We start from the raw sequence: 17,302 nt of genomic DNA, 5'->3' as shown, positions 1-17,302 counted from the left end.
GGCGTTCGACTCCTGCGCAGAGGCGCGCCTCGGCTGCCTGAGAAGTTGCGAGCGGGCGGGACTCCCGGGCTTTGCTCCCAGCCATGGGCCGCCGCAGGGCAGCCCGTGGGCCGGGGGCCGAACGTGGCCGCACTCGGCGCCCCGCGGGCCGCTCTCTGGAGGCTTTCGCGGAGGAGGTGGGCGCCGCGCTACGCGGTGAGTGGGGCGTGATCCGGAGCGGGGGCGGGGGTCGGAGGCCCAGGGTCAAGTCGCGGAGCCGCGGCTGAGGCCGGGTCCCCTTCTGTGCCCGGTGTAGCGTCCGTGGAGCCAGAGGCGGCCGAGGACGAGGGCGCCCCGGGCCCTGCGCACCTGCCCTGCGCTCTGGCCATGTGGGAGCTGGGCCACTGCGACCCCCGGCGCTGCACCGGACGCAAGCTGGCGCGCCTGGGACTGGTGCGCTGCCTACGTCTGGGCCACAGGTTCGGCGGCCTCGTGCTCAGCCCCGTGGGCTCCCAGTACGTGTCCCCTGCAGACAGGTAGGCGGGAGAGGACAGGGTGTGGGGGTGGGGAGGGCGGGGTGCCTCCTGAGACTTTTCTTAATGAGACCCCTACTCTGGCGCATCCTTCTTTTCAGGGCTCACCTATTTGCACTGATCTGTCTAGTTTGCCCCCATTACCTAGGGCAAAGTCCAGGATGCCGCAGGTTTCAATAAACGTTTGTTGAGTGAATAAATGAGCTTTCTCGAGGAACACCTCCCCCCCAGCTGCCTCAAAAGCTTGGCCCATGAGAGTCCCTGGGGGTCATTGGGATGGGGAAATGATGCCGCTGAATCCCCAGTGGGGCCAGCACCAAGTTGACCCCAGAACCAAGCCCTACGCTGCTCCTGGCAGACAGTTGGTGGCACAGTCCGGGGTCGCCGTCATCGACTGCTCCTGGGCCAGACTGGATGAGACTCCGTTTGGGAAGATGCGAGGGAGTCACTTGCGGATCCTGCCCCACCTGGTGGCTGCCAACCCTGTGAACTATGGCCGGCCTTGCAGGCTCTCCTGCGTGGAGGCCTTTGCTGCCACCTTCTGCATCCTGGGTGAGTGTCAGGGCCTGGCAGCCTGGAGTCTGGCTGTGCTCCCAGCAGTGTTTTTTCTGCTGCAAGTCCCAGGAGGAGCATGACCATGTACGGGGAGATGGCCAAGGTTTCATCCTAACTCCCACTTAAGTCCTCGCCATGCGGGGTTGAGGTGGAGGCAGAACACTTCGCTGGCCTACATGCACCTGTATTTGGCCCTCGTTGTCAGGGCACCACCGCCCTGAGAGTCCTTTGTTACCAAAGCTCACCCCCAGAGACCTTATGGTCTACATGGAGGCCCAGGTGGGTGGCCCTGTGAGACTCCCTGTGGGGAGAGGGACTTAATGGGCTACTGAGGCAGAGGCTCATGAGTGGGCATGGGCTGTCTGGACCGTGGGAAAGTGTCAGCGGGACTTTTAGTTCCTGGGACAGAAGGAACCAGCGGCAAGGGTGACAGGAGAGGGATTGTCCACATCCTTGGAATTCCTGTTTCCTGCACCAACAGGTTTTTCAGACCTTGCTGTCATTTTGCTACGGAAGTTCAAGTGGGGCAAGGGCTTCCTAGACCTGAACCGCCAGCTCCTGGACAAGTATGCAGCCTGCAGTGGCCCAGAGGAGGTGCTGCAGGCAGAGCAGGAGTTCCTGGCCCACACCAAGGAGCACTCCGAGGAAGAGGAGGAAATCGGTGAGGCCTGGCACAGACACAAGCCCCCTGGGTGGGAGCCAGCACCCTCCAGGCCTGCCACCTCCTTTGAGAAGCCTGGGGGTTGGGGGGAACCTTCCTGCCACAGCTGTGGGATGCTTGGTTCTGCTCCAGGCTCACCTACAGGTCGCTTTCCTCTTTGATTCCTCGATTCAGATCCCTTTGATGTGGATTCAGGGCGAGAGTTTGCAAACCCCAACAGGCCTGTGTCTGGCCCCCGGTAGGTCCTTGGGCTTCCCAAGTTTCATGACAGCTCAGACCCAGGGCTCCCCTCCGCCTCTGGCCTCAGCCATTCCTGCTGCAGGGTGGGGTGGTGTCCTAAACAACACCAGGATGCCTTTCTGAGTGCGGAGAAGGGAAGGTGGATGTCCTGATGGAGGGATTTCAGTTTTGAGAGGACAGGGAATAGGAATCTGTCCTCAGCTTAGGGGCTTTGGTGAATGAGTGGGGAGGGGTGTTACCTCAGACTGGCCAGTGAACGCACCCCTCCCTCCCAGGCTGCCCAGAGACAGGGCTGACAGTGACACCGAGGAGGAGTCTGAGGAACTTGGGCCTGACCCCAAAGACGGGGGAGGCAGCAGCAGCAGCCCTGAAGAGACAGAGACCAGCGTCCCCACAGAGATTTGGAAAGGAATCAAGAAACGGCAGAGAGACTGAAAGCTGCAGACATGTATATTTTCCGAGGCAGAGTGACGAGGACATCTAGAGATGGCAGTGGAACTTGCGGGAACACACACACAGGCCTGGTGGCCTCAGCCCCTGCAGCTGCCAGCAGGACTGGACTCTGGGTTTTCTCCCTGTGCTTCTAACCCGGCCTTGCTCTGGGTCCTGCCTCAGAGCCCTCCCAATGAAGCTGCAAGCCAAGGAGACCCCTGTGTGAGCCTCTGCTTCTCTGCGCTTGGCCTGGGGGTTTGGGGGGACCCTCAGCCTCTAGTGAGGCAGACCCTGCCTAGAAGGGTCTGGGATGTGGGGATGGGGCTGCGGGGTAGGTCTTGTGTGGGCACCCATGCGTTCGTGAAAATAAATGCCAGATAGCTGGCCAGTTGGCATGGAGCCCCTTACACTGACCAGCCTTGAATGACATCCTCAGCCAGAGACCCTGGGCCTGTCAGCTGGGTGGGGACTGGAGACCTGTGCAGCTCTCAGGCAAACCACCTTCCACATGCCCTCTGGGGTGGAGGGTCCCTGGAGAAGGGGGGGGGACACTGCACATGTTCACCCTCTCCCCCCAAAACCTGGATTGTCCAGACTCAAAACGCACCTTCCTGCCTCTCCACCTAGTGAGGCCTTGCCTCAGCCCTGGAGAGACAAGGACAGAACTTCCTTTAGGACAGGGCTCTCCCCTGTAGCACTGGTGACATTTAGGGGTGAACCATTCTTTGTTGGGGGGGGAGGGTTCATGGCAGGACGTCAAGCCTAGTCTCTACCCACGGGTGCTAATAGCACAGCCTTCACCCACTCCCCAGTTGTGACTGACTACCAAAAATGTCTCCAGGCAGCACCTAATGTCCCCTGGGGGGCAAGGCTGCCCCATGAGAGCCCTGCTTTAAGACCAGCACCCTCCTGCCCTGTGGCTGTGGAACCTGAGGGAAGGTGGGAAGCTCACCTGGCGGCCAGGCCTGCTCTCTCTGCTCCAGGGTGGGGGGGTGGGTAGCTGCTGGCCAGACCTTGCCCAGTCGGCCGTGCTGATCCAGTGGGGTGGGGCTTACTGGGCACAGAAGGTTCACAGCACACACCACAGAGACATGACCAGGGCAAAAGGGAGCCCAGGGAGTCCAGCCACAGCATACACACCACGAAGCAGGGGAAGGGGCACCATGAGCCCGGCTGCACAAAGCTGACCACGGCGAGAGAACAACACGGGGACTTGGGGAGGGCTTGGCTGGCGGCCGCAGGGGCTCAGGGGTCCGCCTCCATGTACTTCTCCAGCTCCTTGAGTCTCTTGACAAACTCCTGCGCCTCCTTGTTGTTGCGGCCCTCCAGCATCCTAAGCGCCGATCTCACTGCGGGCGGGTGGTGGGGGGACGGGACGGGGCCAGCGTCAGCCCCGGCTGGCCCCGCCCTTAGCCCTGCCCCCGCCCCGCCCCTCACTCACCCTGGGCTCTGGGCCGGCGCAGGTGCAGGGTGACCGGCTGCCCGGCCCTCGCGCTCCCTCCCACCTGGGGCCTCGCGACGCCGCCAATGCTGCCCAGGCCCAGGGCTGCCTCCCCCGCGAAGTCGTTGGTGGACAGCCAGTCGTGGTCCATGACGGTGAACAGCACGCAGGCGCCCCGGCGGCGGCAGGCCTCTGCGGGCACGGAGCTGGGGGCGGGGGGAGGTGGGCGGTGGTCACCTGGAACCCTGCTCCGGGCTCCGGACGGGCAGGGCAGGGAGGGACACTCACAAGTAGAAGAGCTCGTCGTACACGGGGTGCAGCGTCCGGCTCTTGACCTGGGTCCTCTGACTGCGGACCAGAGGGAAAAGGTGCGGCGGGCCCAGCTCCACGATCACAAAGGGGTCGCTCAGGCCTAGGGACACGGTTGTGAGCGGACCACGCCGCCGTCCCCGCCAGCCCCGCCTCGCCGCACCCCTCCCCCGCACCGTTGGCGTCCAGGGGGAGCAGGTCGGCGGCGTGCAGCACCTCCACCACCAGCCGCTGTTCGGCCGCCTCGTAGTGGCAGCGGACGCTCAGGCGCCCAAACCGGTTGTGCTCCAGGGACCTCTGTGGAAAAGCCAGGGGGCCGGTGAGCCGGAGCCCGGGTACTCCCGGAGGCGGGGCCTCGTGCCCACACCTGGGCCGCACTACCTGCTTGAGCTTGTCCAAGTAGTACTGCTCGATGCACTCCCGGGTGGAGCACTGATGCAAGCGCAGCTCCTCCTCCAGCCTCTGCAGGAAGGAGGAGGCCCCTGGTGATGCCGGCAGCTCCTCACGGCCCCATTTCACGTGTGGGGCGTGGATGAACTCAAACTTGGGTCTCTGGTGTCCACCCCTCCCCCTTCCTCTGTCAGAGGCCCCAGGGCCAAACTTCACCTTGTAGCTTCCATCCCTCAGGCTCTCCAGGGGCAAACCCTGGCCCTCAGCGTGGAAAAAATTGACCAGGGCCTGCGGCGGGGCAAGAAGGGAGAGAGATCAGGGGCGAGGTGGGTGCTGGGGACCGAGAGTGGAGACAAATGGAGCCTTGAGCAGCACCCAGCTCGGGCTCTCGGGAGCCCAGGGCAGAGCCACTCACACCTGGGGCACGTCAGAAGCCCCCAGGAAGCTTGGGAAAATGTCGGTGCCTGAGGCCAGATAGCTGTCTTAACAGGTGGCCCAGGTGCTTCTGACACAGGTGGACTGGGGGAAGGAGATGCTGCCCTGGTGGGTTCCCCAAGGAGGGGTGTCCAGGGAGGGCCTGGCATCCCAGCACGGTGCAGCAGGGCAGCTGGGAAGGGTCAGCAGCCTTGTCGCCCTGGGCCTGGGGTTGGGGGGGAGCCAGGAACTGGGAGCTGCAGCAGGAAGGGCTCTTCCACATGGCCCTACCTCCAGCGTGAAGTGGAAGCGCCCATAGAAGTCAGCAGACACGTCACGGTTTGCGCCCAGAGCCTGCAGAATAGCCTGTAGCAGCAGCTCCCAGAGGGCCTCCAGCACCCTGTAGGGACACTCGGCATCTGTGACTGGACACTGGGCCAGCCCTGCTCCACCTGCCCGGTACCATACCTGCTCAGGTTCTCCTTCACCAGCGAGGCGTTCAGCAGAGCCAGCTTCTCGTCCAGGTACTTCAGGAGCGGGGCCATGGCCTGCAGGCAGGGTCCTCAGGCTGGGACTGAGCCTGGGCCCCCACCCCACACACGCATTCCCCACCATGCCCAAGCCCTCACCTGGCTGGGCACTCACCTCCTCGTTCTGGATGGAGTCAGGCGAGAGGCTGATGTGCTGCACGTACTTCCTGATGTCACCCACCATCTGTGGGAGGACGGCGTTCAGCACCAAGTTGGGGTGCAGGGAGGGGGCAGCCAGGTCCCGCCCCACCATCCCTGCCCACCTTGGAGGTCAGGTGTGCCGTCACGGTTCGGGCCTCCCGCTGCAGGTCCTCATCCAGGGCCTGCATGCAGCTAAGCAGGGGACGCGGGAGCACACCCTCGAGGCCTGGAGCCCCCTCCGGCCACGCCAGGCCACGTAGCGCCTGGCCAGCAGCCTTGCGCAGGAGCTCCACGTCGTTGAGGACCACGCAGAGCTGGGGAGGTGTGCCGGACATGTGTGGGTTGGCAGTCAGGTGGTGGCCCCACCGTGCCTCCTCCTCCCCGCAACTGGCCCCTCCCCGCCCGTCGGCTCACTGGCTCGCTCACTGCCTCGCCTGCTGCCCCAGGCTGAGTGTCCACCTTCTTCCGCAGCAGCTCTGTGTAGAAGAGGGCGGCTTCACACAGGTCCTGGGGTGGAAGATGGGGGCTCAGGAGCTGTGGGACATGTCCCCTGGCCCTGTTACCCCTCTAGACCCCGATCTCCTCTTGGGAGTCCCCACCTGGCTGAGCTGGGTGCCCAGCCCCTGGGCCTGGGCAGGGTCTGGCCATGCCAGGCGGGCCCACAGCTCCTGGATGTGGCTGAAGCAGAGGCTTGCAGTGGCTGCGGAGCTGCTGTGCTTGGAGGAGGAATCCATAGGCTCCAGCTAGGAAGCAGGGGGAAGCCTTGGTTGTTGAGGGTGCCCTGGATGAGCCCAGCACCCTCAGGTCTGGGTGCTCACTCACCGTGTCCACATCCACGGCTCCCTGAAGCCTCCACCTGGCTTGGTCCCGCAGCACCTGCAGCCAAAGCTTCACAGCAGGCAGGAATGGGGCATGGATGCCAGCCAGGGCAAGGGAGCGGCTGTCCCTGCAGCGGGAGGCCAGCAGTCAGAGCTCACCCCAACTCAGACACCTTGAGCCAACATGTCCCAGGTTCCTAGCCTAAGGAGGCCCCGAGGAGAGTCTCTTGCACAGAGTCCTCCTAGAGGAGACTGGAGGACAGGTGGGGGCAGGACACCCACCGGCCCGGGATGCTGCTCCAGAAGCGCTGGATGTCTGCCAGGGTCAGGTAGAGCTCAAAAAGCCCTGAGGCCACCTCGAGGGTCATCTTCGGGCTCAGCTCCTCCGTCAGCACCCATGCCTCTTCAGCCACCTGCCCAGGAGGGTGGAGTCAGACTGCCAACAACAGGAAACCCAGGTCCCTTCCCAGCCAGGGGGCTCTCCCCAGGCGACCTCCTCACCAGACGCTCCAGCTGCCGAAAGGTGAGGGTGAAGAAGTCGATCTTGATGATGCTGCAAAGGACACACCTCAGACATCTGCTCTCCCTGCTCCCCAGCCCAGCAGCAGCACTTGAGGGGCTGGATGCAGGGGCAGCAGGGAGAGCGCTGGCCCCACCTGTGGAAGAGGCTGGCATAGATGCCATAGCAGGACTGCAGATCCTCGTAGACAGTGTCAGCCAGCTTGACCAGCCCTGCAAGGCGCTGTGGCCCCGGCTGCAAGGAAGCCCAGCACACTGACTTTCTGGCCTGCACCCACATGCTGCCCCCCCTCCCCTGAGCCACACCTGCTCCCCCTGACCCATGCCCCCCCGAGTCACACCTGCTCACGAGGACTCTGGGAGTTCAGGAGCTTGTCGAACCATTCACGGTTCCCTCTCTGCAAAGGAAGCCGCCAAGGCAGCGTGGTGGGTGGTAGGGAAGAAGGACAATAAAGTGTGTGTGGTACAGCAGGTCCAGGCGGGGGCAGGGGCACGGGCAGGGCCGGAGCAGTTGGCCCAGACCAAGCTACCAGACACACCTTCAGGGCAGCAGCAATGTCCATGTTTAGCTCCGTCTCGAAGGGGCAGATCTCAAAGGAAGGCTGGAAGAGCTGCAGCTTGCCAAGACACCTGGGCGACCGGTCACCCACTGACTGGGGGTGCCCCACCCAGTCCCCTACCCCTACCCCACCCCCACCCCTCGTGCCAGCGGCTGCACCCACTTCAACAGCAGCTCCAGGCGGTAGACGGCTGTGCTGTTGGTGGCAGGGAAGTAGTCTCGGAGCTGGCGCAGCAACCGAAGCCCAAACTCAGAGAAGGCGGAGAAGCTGTCTGCCAGTCCCTCCTCCTGGGGGACAGGGCCCTTAAGAACTGGCTCCTGAGTGCCCGCTCCACGGCAGAACCAGCCAGTCTACAAGGCTCTGCCCTGAGGAGCACCCTCCCTACCACCACCTCCAACCCCACTGGCCTTGCAGTGATGACCTCTCCAGCCCCTGCCTCCGCAGCTCCCCCTGGAGACACAGACGCCCTCAGGGCCTTTGCACCACCAGCTGTGCCTCCTGCGAGCTGGCCCACTCCCTCTGTTGCTCGCGGGGCTGAAGCGGCACGGCCTCCCTCCCTCGGGACTCCATCAAGGTATCGCACACCCGATCCTGGGACCGCACAGCACGTGCCCTCTCCTAGGTCCCGCAGTTTGTCCGTTTGTTTTTAACCACCTACCGCACCCGCAAGCTGTGCATCCCACCAGGGCAGGACTCTGGCCGTCCCTGCCTGCCCCAGCCCGAGCAGCTCCACAGCACACGCCCCAGAAACAGCATTTTCAGCCGAGCCCACCTGCTCCTGGGGCAGCGAGGCCGCCTCTTCCCAGTGTGCCTGCATATCTTCCAGCAGCCCCAGCAGGTAGCCGTAGTCCAGGGTGCGCGTCTGATGGTGGCGGCTGCTGACCTGCCAGTGCCTGCAGGGCCCCAGCCCAGGGTCAGGGCAGCGGCCTTGGGGCCGGGACCAGGAGGAAACCGGCGCCCCTCCAACTCACAGCACAGCCCCTTTCCGAGACCCGCCCCTCGCGACACGGCCCCGCCCATGTACTTGCAGTTTCGCTCGCTGAGGCTCCGCCCCTCCCACCGCCCTTCCGCCCCGTCGGGGCCCTGCCCTCTTGCGTCGCGGCCTCGCCCACTCACAGCACAGCCAGCTGCAGCGCCGACAGGTTGCTCTGGGCGCCGTGCAGGCAGAGCACGGTAGCCGCAGGCCCGCTGAGCTCACCGCGCCAGCTGCTCGAGTTGGGCTGGGGGACGGGCCGGGCGTGGGTGGAGGCGGGAGACCCCCATCCCCTCTCGTCCCCCCAGGTCCCCGGCCTCCCCCTCTCACCCTCCCCACGCCGCGCTTGGCTGCCCCCGGGGCCCGAGGGCGGCGCTACCTCCTCGGCTTGGTGCTCGAACTGCAGCAGACGGCTGAGCAGCAGCAGGTAGGACAGGAAGCCCGAGCGCCCGCGCTGGCTCATGCTCGTGTCCCTCTGGAACGCAGGGCCCGCCGGTCACCAGCCCTGCCCAAGCCCATGGGCTGGGGCGCAGGGCCGCAGGCCGGGGGTCCCCCTTGGCTTCCCACCTGTGTGGTGATCAGCTTGAGGACCAGCTGGCAGTCCCCCTGCACGCGGGAGGCGCTGGAGCGCGGTTCCAGTTTGAACCAGCGGTCCTCACCAGCCACGGGCACCTCCTGGGGAAAGGGGGTTCAGATTGGCGATTCTGCCTCCCTCTTCCTCCCGCACAGACTGTCCGCAGGACCGTGGGGAGAAAACAGGCCTCCGCTTCCCACTGAACACGGGTAACCAGCACAGGGAGCGCTTAGGGGTGCCTGGACCCCTGGAGGCTGTCCCTCCCCCACTCCTCCCAGCATGGTGCCCCCCCAGCCCCAGAAAGATGGGAGACTGTTGGGGGCATCACAGGACATAGCCAGCAGTGGTATCCCAGGAAGGCGGGGCACCCATGAGCAGGTGTTCCATGAGTGACGCCCCGACAGCCACTCACCCGGATGGGTATGTTGAGGCACCCCAGGAAGTCATCGGTGTGGTCCTCCGTGGGCCCTGCTGTCCCATTTGTGCGGGCAGACTTGACAATCTGTTTGAAATACCTGGGGGCGGTAGGGTGGGCGTCACACCTGAGGTCCCTGAGGAGCCACCACCTGCTGGCCCCTGTGGCCGAGCTGTGAGTGTCAGGAGCACAAGGGTCCCGCCTGCCATACCTGCTCATGCCTTTTAGGCCAATGACTTCATTCAGCTTCCTGCATGCTTCCACCAGGGACACATCATCATCATGATCCCTAAGGGTGGGGCGAGGTGGGGGTACCTGGCTGGTCTGGAGCCCAGCCTGGCCCTGACTGCCTCCTCCCGCTCTCCCCAGACCAGAGGCGCCCACATCCCCTGCCCTGCAGGGCACAGGGGCCTATACCAGATGTCCAGGTGCAGCTGGTCGGTGCTGACATCCTCAATCTCACTATAAGGAGAACAGAGAGATACCCTTTAGGGTCCAGGTGATCCTCTGCCCGGAGCTGGGGCAGGGACCATTTCTGAGCCTCAGTCTCTTCCTCTGAAAAATGGGCATAGGACCAGCCCCTCAGTTCCCTGGGGCAGGCACTGAGACTGCATACAGGCACAGCTGCCATATGCAACCCCAGGACCAGCCTGGCACCGCAGCAGACCCTGCCCAACCACCCTGCCATCCAGCTGGACAAGGGGCCTTACAAGAGGAAGTGCTCCTTCCACACAGGGTTCAGGGTGCTGCTCTTGACCTCAGTGACCTGGATGCACTTGGCCGGCAGTGGACCACTACGCTTGCTGCCCTTGCGGAAGCTGAAGCGCTGCTCCTTGTGTGGGCCCGGCTCCCTCAGGGTGCCTGAGGCCGGCAGGATGCCCAACATGCAGTACGGGTCACTGAAACCTGGGACATGGCAGGTGTCTCAGCCCCTGACCCCTGACCCCAGGCCCTCCCGTGACCCCCAGACCTGAGCTAGCCAACGTCCCGGCTGAGCTAGCCAACCCCACTCACCGTTGGGGTCTTTGGCCAGCAAGTTCTTGGCACGCATGACGGAGACTTTCAGGGCATATGTGGGAGCCTGTGGGTGGGTGGGGGTGTGAGGGCCTCTCGGGGGTCAGCGTGTACCCAGCCCTGTGCCCCCTCCACCCCGAGCCCCCGCACACGAGCACTGCACTGGTCAGCGTCTGCCCAGGTGGGCGGCAGCCTCACCTTGGCCTTCTTCACACGCTCCATGGCCTCAGCATGTTCCTCGGGGCTGGTGCCGAACACCTGCACAGGGCAGGCAGGTGTGAGGGCCCAGGTTCCGCTGAAGCAGTGCTGGCTATTGTCCTGGGGGCCTCACGGGGTTGGGGGAGCACACACAAGTGAGGAATAAAGGTGTCTGTCCATCTGTTGGTTTGTCCTTTCTACTTTTTTTCTGTGTGTCTGTCTGTCCATCCTTCTCTGTATGTCCTATATCTGTCTACCTGTCCTTTCCTGTGTTGTTTATATTTGTCTCTGTGTTCATCTGTCTGTTTTTGTGTTCTTCTGTTTGAATGTGTCTGTGTGTCCGTCCATCACTCCATCTTTCTGGGCATGCCTATCAGCCCGTTTGTGTCTGCCTGTGCATGTGTGTGTGTGTGTGTGTGTGTGTGTGTGTGTGTGTCTTGTGTACATGGGGCAAATCTGTGTGTGTTGTTCAGGTGATAGTGACATAAGCACGTGGGGGAAAGTGCCTCAGTCCTCCCCAGAGATGGGGAGGGGCCAGGCCAGGAGGGTGGGTGGGGCCAATGGGGCTCACCTGCTGCAGGTAGCTCAGTAGGGCCCCCTGGTCATCCACCTGGTCGGGGCCCATGGTCCCTGCGCGGTAAAGGACTGTGTACAAGGCTTCCTCATAGAGCATCTCCACCTGCAGGTGGGGAGGGGAGCACATGCTGAGTCCCGGCCACCCTGTCCCTGTCTCTCCTCAGCCCCGGGCTCTGGACACAGGGGGTCTCAGGCTCCTCGAGTCCACCCTGTGTGCCCAGCCCCCAGCAGCTCCTCCCACTGGCAGAGCCCAATCCCTGCCTCTGTGCCTTTGCACCTAGCAGGCCCTCCACTGGGGGTCCCTCCTCACCCCTGATCTCTGTTCGCTTCCATGGGGAGGCCTGGCCCACCCACCCCAGACCCTAAGTCTGGCACACAGAGGTACTTACAGCCCCTCCTGGGGCCAGGCCCCCTTCCCCCTTACCTCCTCTTGGGTCAGGGCTCTAAGGCCACGGCTGGGGTCCATGGGCTCTGTGGGGGCTGGGGAGCTACTGCGCAGGAGGACCTGTGAAGGGCACCGGGTGAGGGCCTCTGTGGCTCCCGGGGCCAGTGGGGCGTAGAGTGCTCCAGGGAGGGAGGGAGTGGAGGGCGGAGGGGCAGGTGGGGAGGCCTGGCCCAGCACCCCATGCCAGGCAGCAGTGCCCGTGCTATCCGCACCTCGGGGCATGGCAGGCCCTGTCTGCTTTCCCCCTTCTTCAGGATGAGGCGCATCTGGGCAAAGAACTCCACACCATCTCCGGGTTTCCTGCCAAGAAAGCCCAGACTCGGGGTCAGCAGACCCTCCCCGAAGCTACAGCTCACAGCACGTGCCGGCCCACACGACTCAAGGGTCTCTGCATGTCTGGGGGTGAGGTATGATGCCCCCCATGGCCTTGGGTTCAGAGCCTCCTGGGCTCCCCCCAGGGGCCATGCTGGGCAGCTGGTGTGTGAGGTCAGCGAAGGAAGGGGGGGCCCGGTGCAGGTGACCGTGACCATGCGGAGCGGGCTGTGGGGTACCCACCAGGCCCCAGCCGCGGGCTCCGGCACTTCGGTGCTGCTGCTCGCCGGCTCCTCCTCAGTCCTCCGGCGGAAGGATGGGCACACCTGCACCTGCCTGAGCACGCTGCTCTTGATCTCCAGCAAGGTGGACATGGTGGGTGGCCTGCGGGCAGAGAGCACAGCCACAGCCTCCGGTCGGGCCACTTGCTCATTCGCTGGTGTCGCCATACTGTCCCCAATGATCAAATCAGATGCCACCCTGAGCAATGACTGAGGTGTCCCCCGTTACTCAGAGGTGCCCACTGCTGGGGTCAGGGGCTCCAGCCCCTCACAGGGCTGCAGACTTGCTCAGTCCAAGCCCTATCCCTTCCCACAGGTTCTGGCCACCCAGACCAGAATGACTAGTACTGAGCTGGCTTCAGGGGATGCCCGGGGCCCATTCCTCACTCAACACAGAGGATCCCTTTCCGTCCCAGTGTGGTATCTGGGCTGCTCCAGGCAGGATGCTACGTGGTGGCTCAGCTGCCATGGCAACATGGGCAATTGGAGCCGGACAGGAGAGTGAGCGGGAGCTGTGGCCCCACAACCCACACTTGCCAAAAGAGGAGTAGGCCCTGCTCTGGGGACACCTTCCTGTCCAGGTGGCTAGGCCCTGGGATGCCCCTGAGGGGCAAGCGGCTCTCACTGCCAACTCCAGTTCCCCCGGCCTGACCAGCCTTTGCTGTTACACCCACACACATCCTCCAGGTGTCTCAGTGTCCCCTGCAGACCCCGCTGGGAAGGGCAAGATGATAGCTAAGCCACCAAGGGCCCCTGAGCCTGCCTCTTCCACCCCATGGCCTGGCCCAGGCACCCACCTCGGCCCTGGGTCAGGCAACAACCTCCGGCCCTGGGCCCCCTGGATCCCCAGGGTGGTCTTCTGTTCCCCCGTTGAAAACCATCAGGGCAAAGTGAAGACCCTTTCCTGGGCCACCTCTGCCACTCGGTGCCACCACTCGGGCTCCCTGCCCCAGGCTTGCTGGCCTCTTGTGCAGGACGCACCGTGCTCCCCTCGGCCCACCTGGGGGCCTTCCCACTGTCTGGGTCCCCTCATTGTCCACTCTTGAGCACCCCCCCGCCCCCACAGGGCCAGGCACATCAGCCTGAGCCTGCCATTTTCATTTGACAAAATAGGAAATGGGGACCCAGCCAGATCCAACTCTACTTGCCCTGATCTCACAGGCACTTAGCAATGGGAGAGCCAGGTGAGACCCGCCCCTGCCCTGTGTGCCCGCTGCTCAGGGGCTGGGCCTGTGCTTGTGCAAGTCTCCGTTTACCAGCACTGCCCCTTCCTGGACTCTTATGTTCTGCTGGGAGAGCCAGGGCCAGGCACGCCTGCCACCTTGTGGGTCCTAAACAGACTTTTTGAGCAAACCAGGTCTGTCTCTGGGTGGGCCCAGGCTGCCATCCCTGGTCTGCGACCCCCACCAGCTCTCAGCTCCTCGTCCTGTTCCCTGATCCTCCAACCCTGGACCTGTGGTGCCCAGGGGACACTGGGCTCAGAGGGTCTCATCTGGCCAGACACGAGAGCTGGGACAGGGAAGGCAGGTGGCTCAGCCCCCATGAGCTCCCCCCACCATACCTGTCAGCGCCTGCCCCTGGGGGCCTCTACCCAAGATGGGGGCTCCGCAGCCTCTGCACGCACTTCCCGAAGCTGTCACCCTACAGCTGGCAGTGAGGTCCCGAGGGGGCTAGGCCTCACGGGCCCCCTTTTCCTCTCTAGCTGAGTGGAAGAGGCTGCTCCCCCCACAGACCCCCAAAGCCAGGGAGCAGCCACTGCTTTAGCTGTTGCCACGGCAACCACCAGCTGCGTCTGCATGTGACAGGGGCTCCAGGGCTCACATTCCCAGAGATGAAGATGACGCAGGAGCCAAGTGGCCTGAGCTGCAGGGTTGGGGGCTTTCTCTGTGAGAACGAAATGTTCAAGGCAAGGCAGGCCACCTCCCCTGATAATCCTCAGACCAGCCCTGGAGAGGGGGTGCCACTCCGCTCCCCCACCTAGATGAGGAAACTGAGGTCCCGGGGTTAGGAACCCACCCAAGGCCACAGAGCCAGCAGGAGGCCCGGAATGGAGTCGAGGTCTCCCCAGCTCTGGTGTCCGAGCGCTAAGCTCTTGGCTCGGCTTGAGTCTTGGGGTCCATCCAGATGGGCTGGCCTTCCCCTGTGCTGCGCGGCCCCTCCCTGCTCCTTTCCTCAGCCCATTGCCAGGATGGGGCAATAGTGGCGTCTGGGTGCAGGGGTCCAGGAGAGATGGCTCATCCCGAGCCCAGAAATTCCCTTTGTTCCCCTGGAAACCCTGGGCCGCCTGAGCAGTGATGACCTCACTGCACCCAACAGCCTGGGAGCCAGCCAGCACCTCCCCCAGAGCTGCCTTTGACAGTGGGCATGTGGCTGACCCCCAGGAAGCAGTCACTGGCTGCAGGGGCCCTCAGCCTGTACAGGGCATAGTGAGCTGGGTACAGGGCTGCAGGGGACCCCCCATCTGTCTGACGGGCCCCATGGGACTCCTTCCTGAGCTCTCCATTTCTCGGTCCCAGGTCTGGCCGGCTGCTCAGAGCAGGACATGCCTGTACCCCTGCGCGTGCCTGGCCACCAGTTCCCATTTATCCAACGAACAAAGTGACGCGGGCCAAGGAGCTGAACGCCACACAGGCACTGGGCCCAGCTGAAAGTGACAGGCCTGCTGTGTTCCCGGGCTGTGCCCAAGGCCCAGGGTTGAATGGGAAATTATAATTTGCAAAGTGGATGTCACTGTCCCATTTCACATCCCAGGGCTGGGGTGAGCTGCCCTGAGCCAGGCCTTGAGCCCAGGGCTCAACGCCAAGCTGTCTCCTGCTAGCCCACTGGGGAGCCAGGGTGGCACTGAAGCAGGTAGGTCTGGCGCAGCTGAGCTGAACTGGAGGGCCAGCTCTCTCTCTAGTCAGAGTCCTCAGTGGCTAGCTGGCCACCCTTGGAGTGAATAAACACTTTCAGGGCGCTGGGGCCTTCTTACTGAAATCAGTTCCTGGAGACTTAGGGGTCGGGGGTCCACTGATGCCGCCGTGGGCATGTGTAAGGGGGTGGCAGGATGTCTGGCCCCACCAGCTAGCTGTCCCTGCTGCCCTGTTGGTCTTCTCTTCCCAGCCCAGCCCCCACCTGACCCCTCTCACTCTTCCTATAGGATTCCCGGCTCCCACCTCTCCCTGTCCTCATTGACTCTGCACACAGTGCTCCCCTGCACACAGCACAGCTGCAGTGCCTCATTGCAAATCACCTGGCGTGCCCATTACAAATATTAGGGTCTCATCCCCACTTAATCCCCAGGGAGGGACCTGGGAATCTGTATTGTAACCAACTCTGTAGGTGGACCAAGAGCTCTGAAGCTTGAGGCTAGCTAGATGCTTCTAGAATGAACGCATTTAAAATGAAATCCTCCGAGGTCCCCTCCCACTTGGCCAGGCCGGCCCCCTCTTACCTGTCTTCCCTCACCTGTTCACGCGGCGTTCCTCCCTCCCACTTCTCTCAGTGACATCCCCTCTCGCCCCTTCCTCCCGTCCCCCCTCTTCCCGAAGCTCCCCGTGAGAACCTCAGGCCCCCCAGTTCTGTCGGGGTGCTTCTCTCATTGGTGGGCGCTCGGTTCTGGGGCAGTTTGGAAACCTGGTGAGGGTGTATTTTTTTTGGACCCACCCAGACGTCTGGAGGGATTTGGGGAAAGCAAGGGGTCCTGCCAGGATCGGCAGAAGGGGGACGGAACTGGGCTCTAGGGGCGTCTTCCTCCCTGGAGGGTTGGCTGGGAAACCCCGCGGAGCGTCTCGGAGCAGGGCGGGGAGGTCCTCGGCCCCGGCCCACCTGCGGCTTCCCCCGGGGATGGCGCACCGGGTAGGAGCGGGGTCACCCTGCGCATCCCGGGGGCCGCCGGCAGACGGTGGTCCTGGAGTCCCGCGCCCCCCGCGGCAGGGAGGTCTGGTCCCCCCGCCCCTGCGCAGTGCGCACCTCGCTCCCGCCGGGTCCTGCTTCCGCGCTCCGAGGGCCGCTCCTCCAAGCCCACGCCGGCCTCCGTTTCCCCGGGGCAGACGGCTTGTCTTCTCGACCTCCCGGGGCCCGGGGTGGCGACGAGCGCGGCGCGGGAGCTGGACGGGCGGCTCTCCTGTACGTCGGTGGGGCGCCGGGCCGAGCTTCGACGGCCGGGCAGGAGCCCGCGGCACTCACCGTGGGCCGGGTGGCTGAGAAGTGGGGACAGTGCTCCTGCGGGCGCCGCGCTCGGCACCGGCTCCGGAGAGGCTTTGGCTGCGCAACCGCTCGCAGCTGCCAGAGCAGACAGCACAGCGCGGACGCAGCGGCTGCAGGGGCCGGGGGCGGGGCCGGGCCTGCTCGCCCCGCCCCGCCCCGCCGCTCCGGGCTCGCTTCCGCCCCGCCCCCGCCTCCCTTGAATCCCACCACCGCGCCCCCGCCGCAAGGGGCGCCGGGCGAGGATCCCTGCGACCCCCGTGCTCTGCCGGGCACCCCCTCTCCCAAGGGGCGGGGTTCGGGGCTGTCAGTCAACCCACAGGTGGGTGCCGCGCGGGAGCAGTATCTGCTCTGCGTCAGGACCCCCTCCTGGGGGCCCCAGGGAAGCCAGAGTCGACGAAACGGAACAAGATATGCCCGGGTCCGCAGCGCAGACTTTTCTGGAAAGCCTGCGCAGTCATCTCCGAAGTCGCCCTACCAGCCCAGAGCTGTCCCCAACACAAACATGGAGCGGATCTTGGTCTGGGGACTCCTCCACCGCGGGCCTAATCGCTCTTCTTCTCAGAAGGGACAATCCGCACCCGGGGCAAGGGGGTGCTGCAGGCACCAACCCGGGATGCCCACAACAATCCTGATCACCTGTTGGGGTGACCGACCCCATGGCCCATCCTGGGTCACTTGCTGGGTTGCCCCTCCGGCTGGAACCGCCGTCATGCTCTGGACCCCCTCTAGCGCCATTCCCAGCCCATCCTCGGTGCCCCTCCACCGCACCGTGGTCACCTGGAGAGCTTGTAAAAACAGATTGCT

The 17,302-nt window shown here is 64.2% G+C and overlaps 2 protein-coding genes across 4 annotated transcripts; one reads left to right on the top strand and one right to left on the bottom strand.

Annotated features, from left to right (window-relative positions):
• Nucleotides 1–14: 14 nt before the first annotated feature.
• TSR3 (TSR3 ribosome maturation factor) lies at nucleotides 15–2,615 on the top strand. Its single transcript, XM_032607154.1, has 6 exons — nucleotides 15–195; nucleotides 296–515; nucleotides 871–1,064; nucleotides 1,549–1,728; nucleotides 1,903–1,966; nucleotides 2,244–2,615. Exons 1-6 carry the CDS (start codon nucleotides 84–86, stop codon nucleotides 2,401–2,403), a joined length of 930 nt encoding a protein of 309 aa, XP_032463045.1. The 5' UTR covers nucleotides 15–83; the 3' UTR covers nucleotides 2,404–2,615.
• Nucleotides 2,401–16,577, bottom strand: BAIAP3 (BAI1 associated protein 3). Of its 3 annotated transcripts, none has more exons than XM_032607144.1 (34): nucleotides 16,478–16,577; nucleotides 12,273–12,413; nucleotides 11,930–12,017; nucleotides 11,697–11,777; nucleotides 11,268–11,375; nucleotides 10,697–10,756; nucleotides 10,499–10,565; nucleotides 10,195–10,390; nucleotides 9,902–9,946; nucleotides 9,696–9,773; nucleotides 9,482–9,584; nucleotides 9,063–9,170; nucleotides 8,875–8,970; nucleotides 8,639–8,742; nucleotides 8,295–8,415; nucleotides 7,685–7,809; nucleotides 7,502–7,592; nucleotides 7,304–7,360; nucleotides 7,100–7,197; nucleotides 6,945–6,996; nucleotides 6,726–6,856; nucleotides 6,448–6,571; nucleotides 6,225–6,368; nucleotides 6,040–6,132; nucleotides 5,748–5,939; nucleotides 5,600–5,668; nucleotides 5,423–5,502; nucleotides 5,246–5,354; nucleotides 4,757–4,828; nucleotides 4,532–4,612; nucleotides 4,327–4,447; nucleotides 4,130–4,253; nucleotides 3,842–4,047; nucleotides 2,401–3,749 (listed from the first exon to the last, which is right to left on the bottom strand). In XM_032607144.1, the coding sequence occupies exons 2-34, from the start codon at nucleotides 12,401–12,403 to the stop codon at nucleotides 3,646–3,648; spliced, it is 3,459 nt and encodes a 1,152-aa protein (XP_032463035.1). In that variant the 5' UTR covers nucleotides 12,404–12,413; nucleotides 16,478–16,577; the 3' UTR covers nucleotides 2,401–3,645. The 3 variants fall into 3 exon arrangements, with proteins under 3 accessions (XP_032463035.1, XP_032463036.1, XP_032463037.1); XM_032607145.1 differs by having other exon boundaries at nucleotides 7,685–7,806; XM_032607146.1 differs by having other exon boundaries at nucleotides 3,641–3,749; nucleotides 3,906–4,047.
• Between the last annotated feature and the right edge of the window lie 725 nt (nucleotides 16,578–17,302).

This window comes from Phocoena sinus, chromosome 15 (genome assembly GCF_008692025.1).
Source record: "Phocoena sinus isolate mPhoSin1 chromosome 15, mPhoSin1.pri, whole genome shotgun sequence".
In the NCBI taxonomy this organism is placed as follows: domain Eukaryota; kingdom Metazoa; phylum Chordata; class Mammalia; order Artiodactyla; family Phocoenidae; genus Phocoena; species Phocoena sinus.
The sequence above is the reverse complement of the archived record's forward strand: the minus strand, read 5'-3'. Positions and strand labels throughout refer to the sequence as shown.

Bases quoted from the DNA above. Each gene is read 5' to 3' on its own strand.
- TSR3 (XM_032607154.1), top strand. From the start codon at position 84: ATGGGCCGCCGCAGGGCAGCCCGTGGGCCGGGGGCCGAACGTGGCCGC. The intron at 516-870 runs GTAGGCGGGAGA...TGCTCCTGGCAG, and splicing joins TACGTGTCCCCTGCAGACAG to ACAGTTGGTGGCACAGTCCG. The intron at 1,729-1,902 runs GTGAGGCCTGGC...TCCTCGATTCAG, and splicing joins CGAGGAAGAGGAGGAAATCG to ATCCCTTTGATGTGGATTCA.
- BAIAP3 (XM_032607144.1), bottom strand. From the start codon at position 12,403: ATGTCCACCTTGCTGGAGATCAAGAGCAGCGTGCTCAGGCAGGTGCAG. The intron at 9,171-9,481 runs GTGAGTGGCTGT...CCCTTTCCCCAG, and splicing joins GCCTCAACATACCCATCCGG to GAGGTGCCCGTGGCTGGTGA. The intron at 4,829-5,245 runs GTAGGGCCATGT...GCCCCGCCGCAG, and splicing joins GCTTCCACTTCACGCTGGAG to GCCCTGGTCAATTTTTTCCA.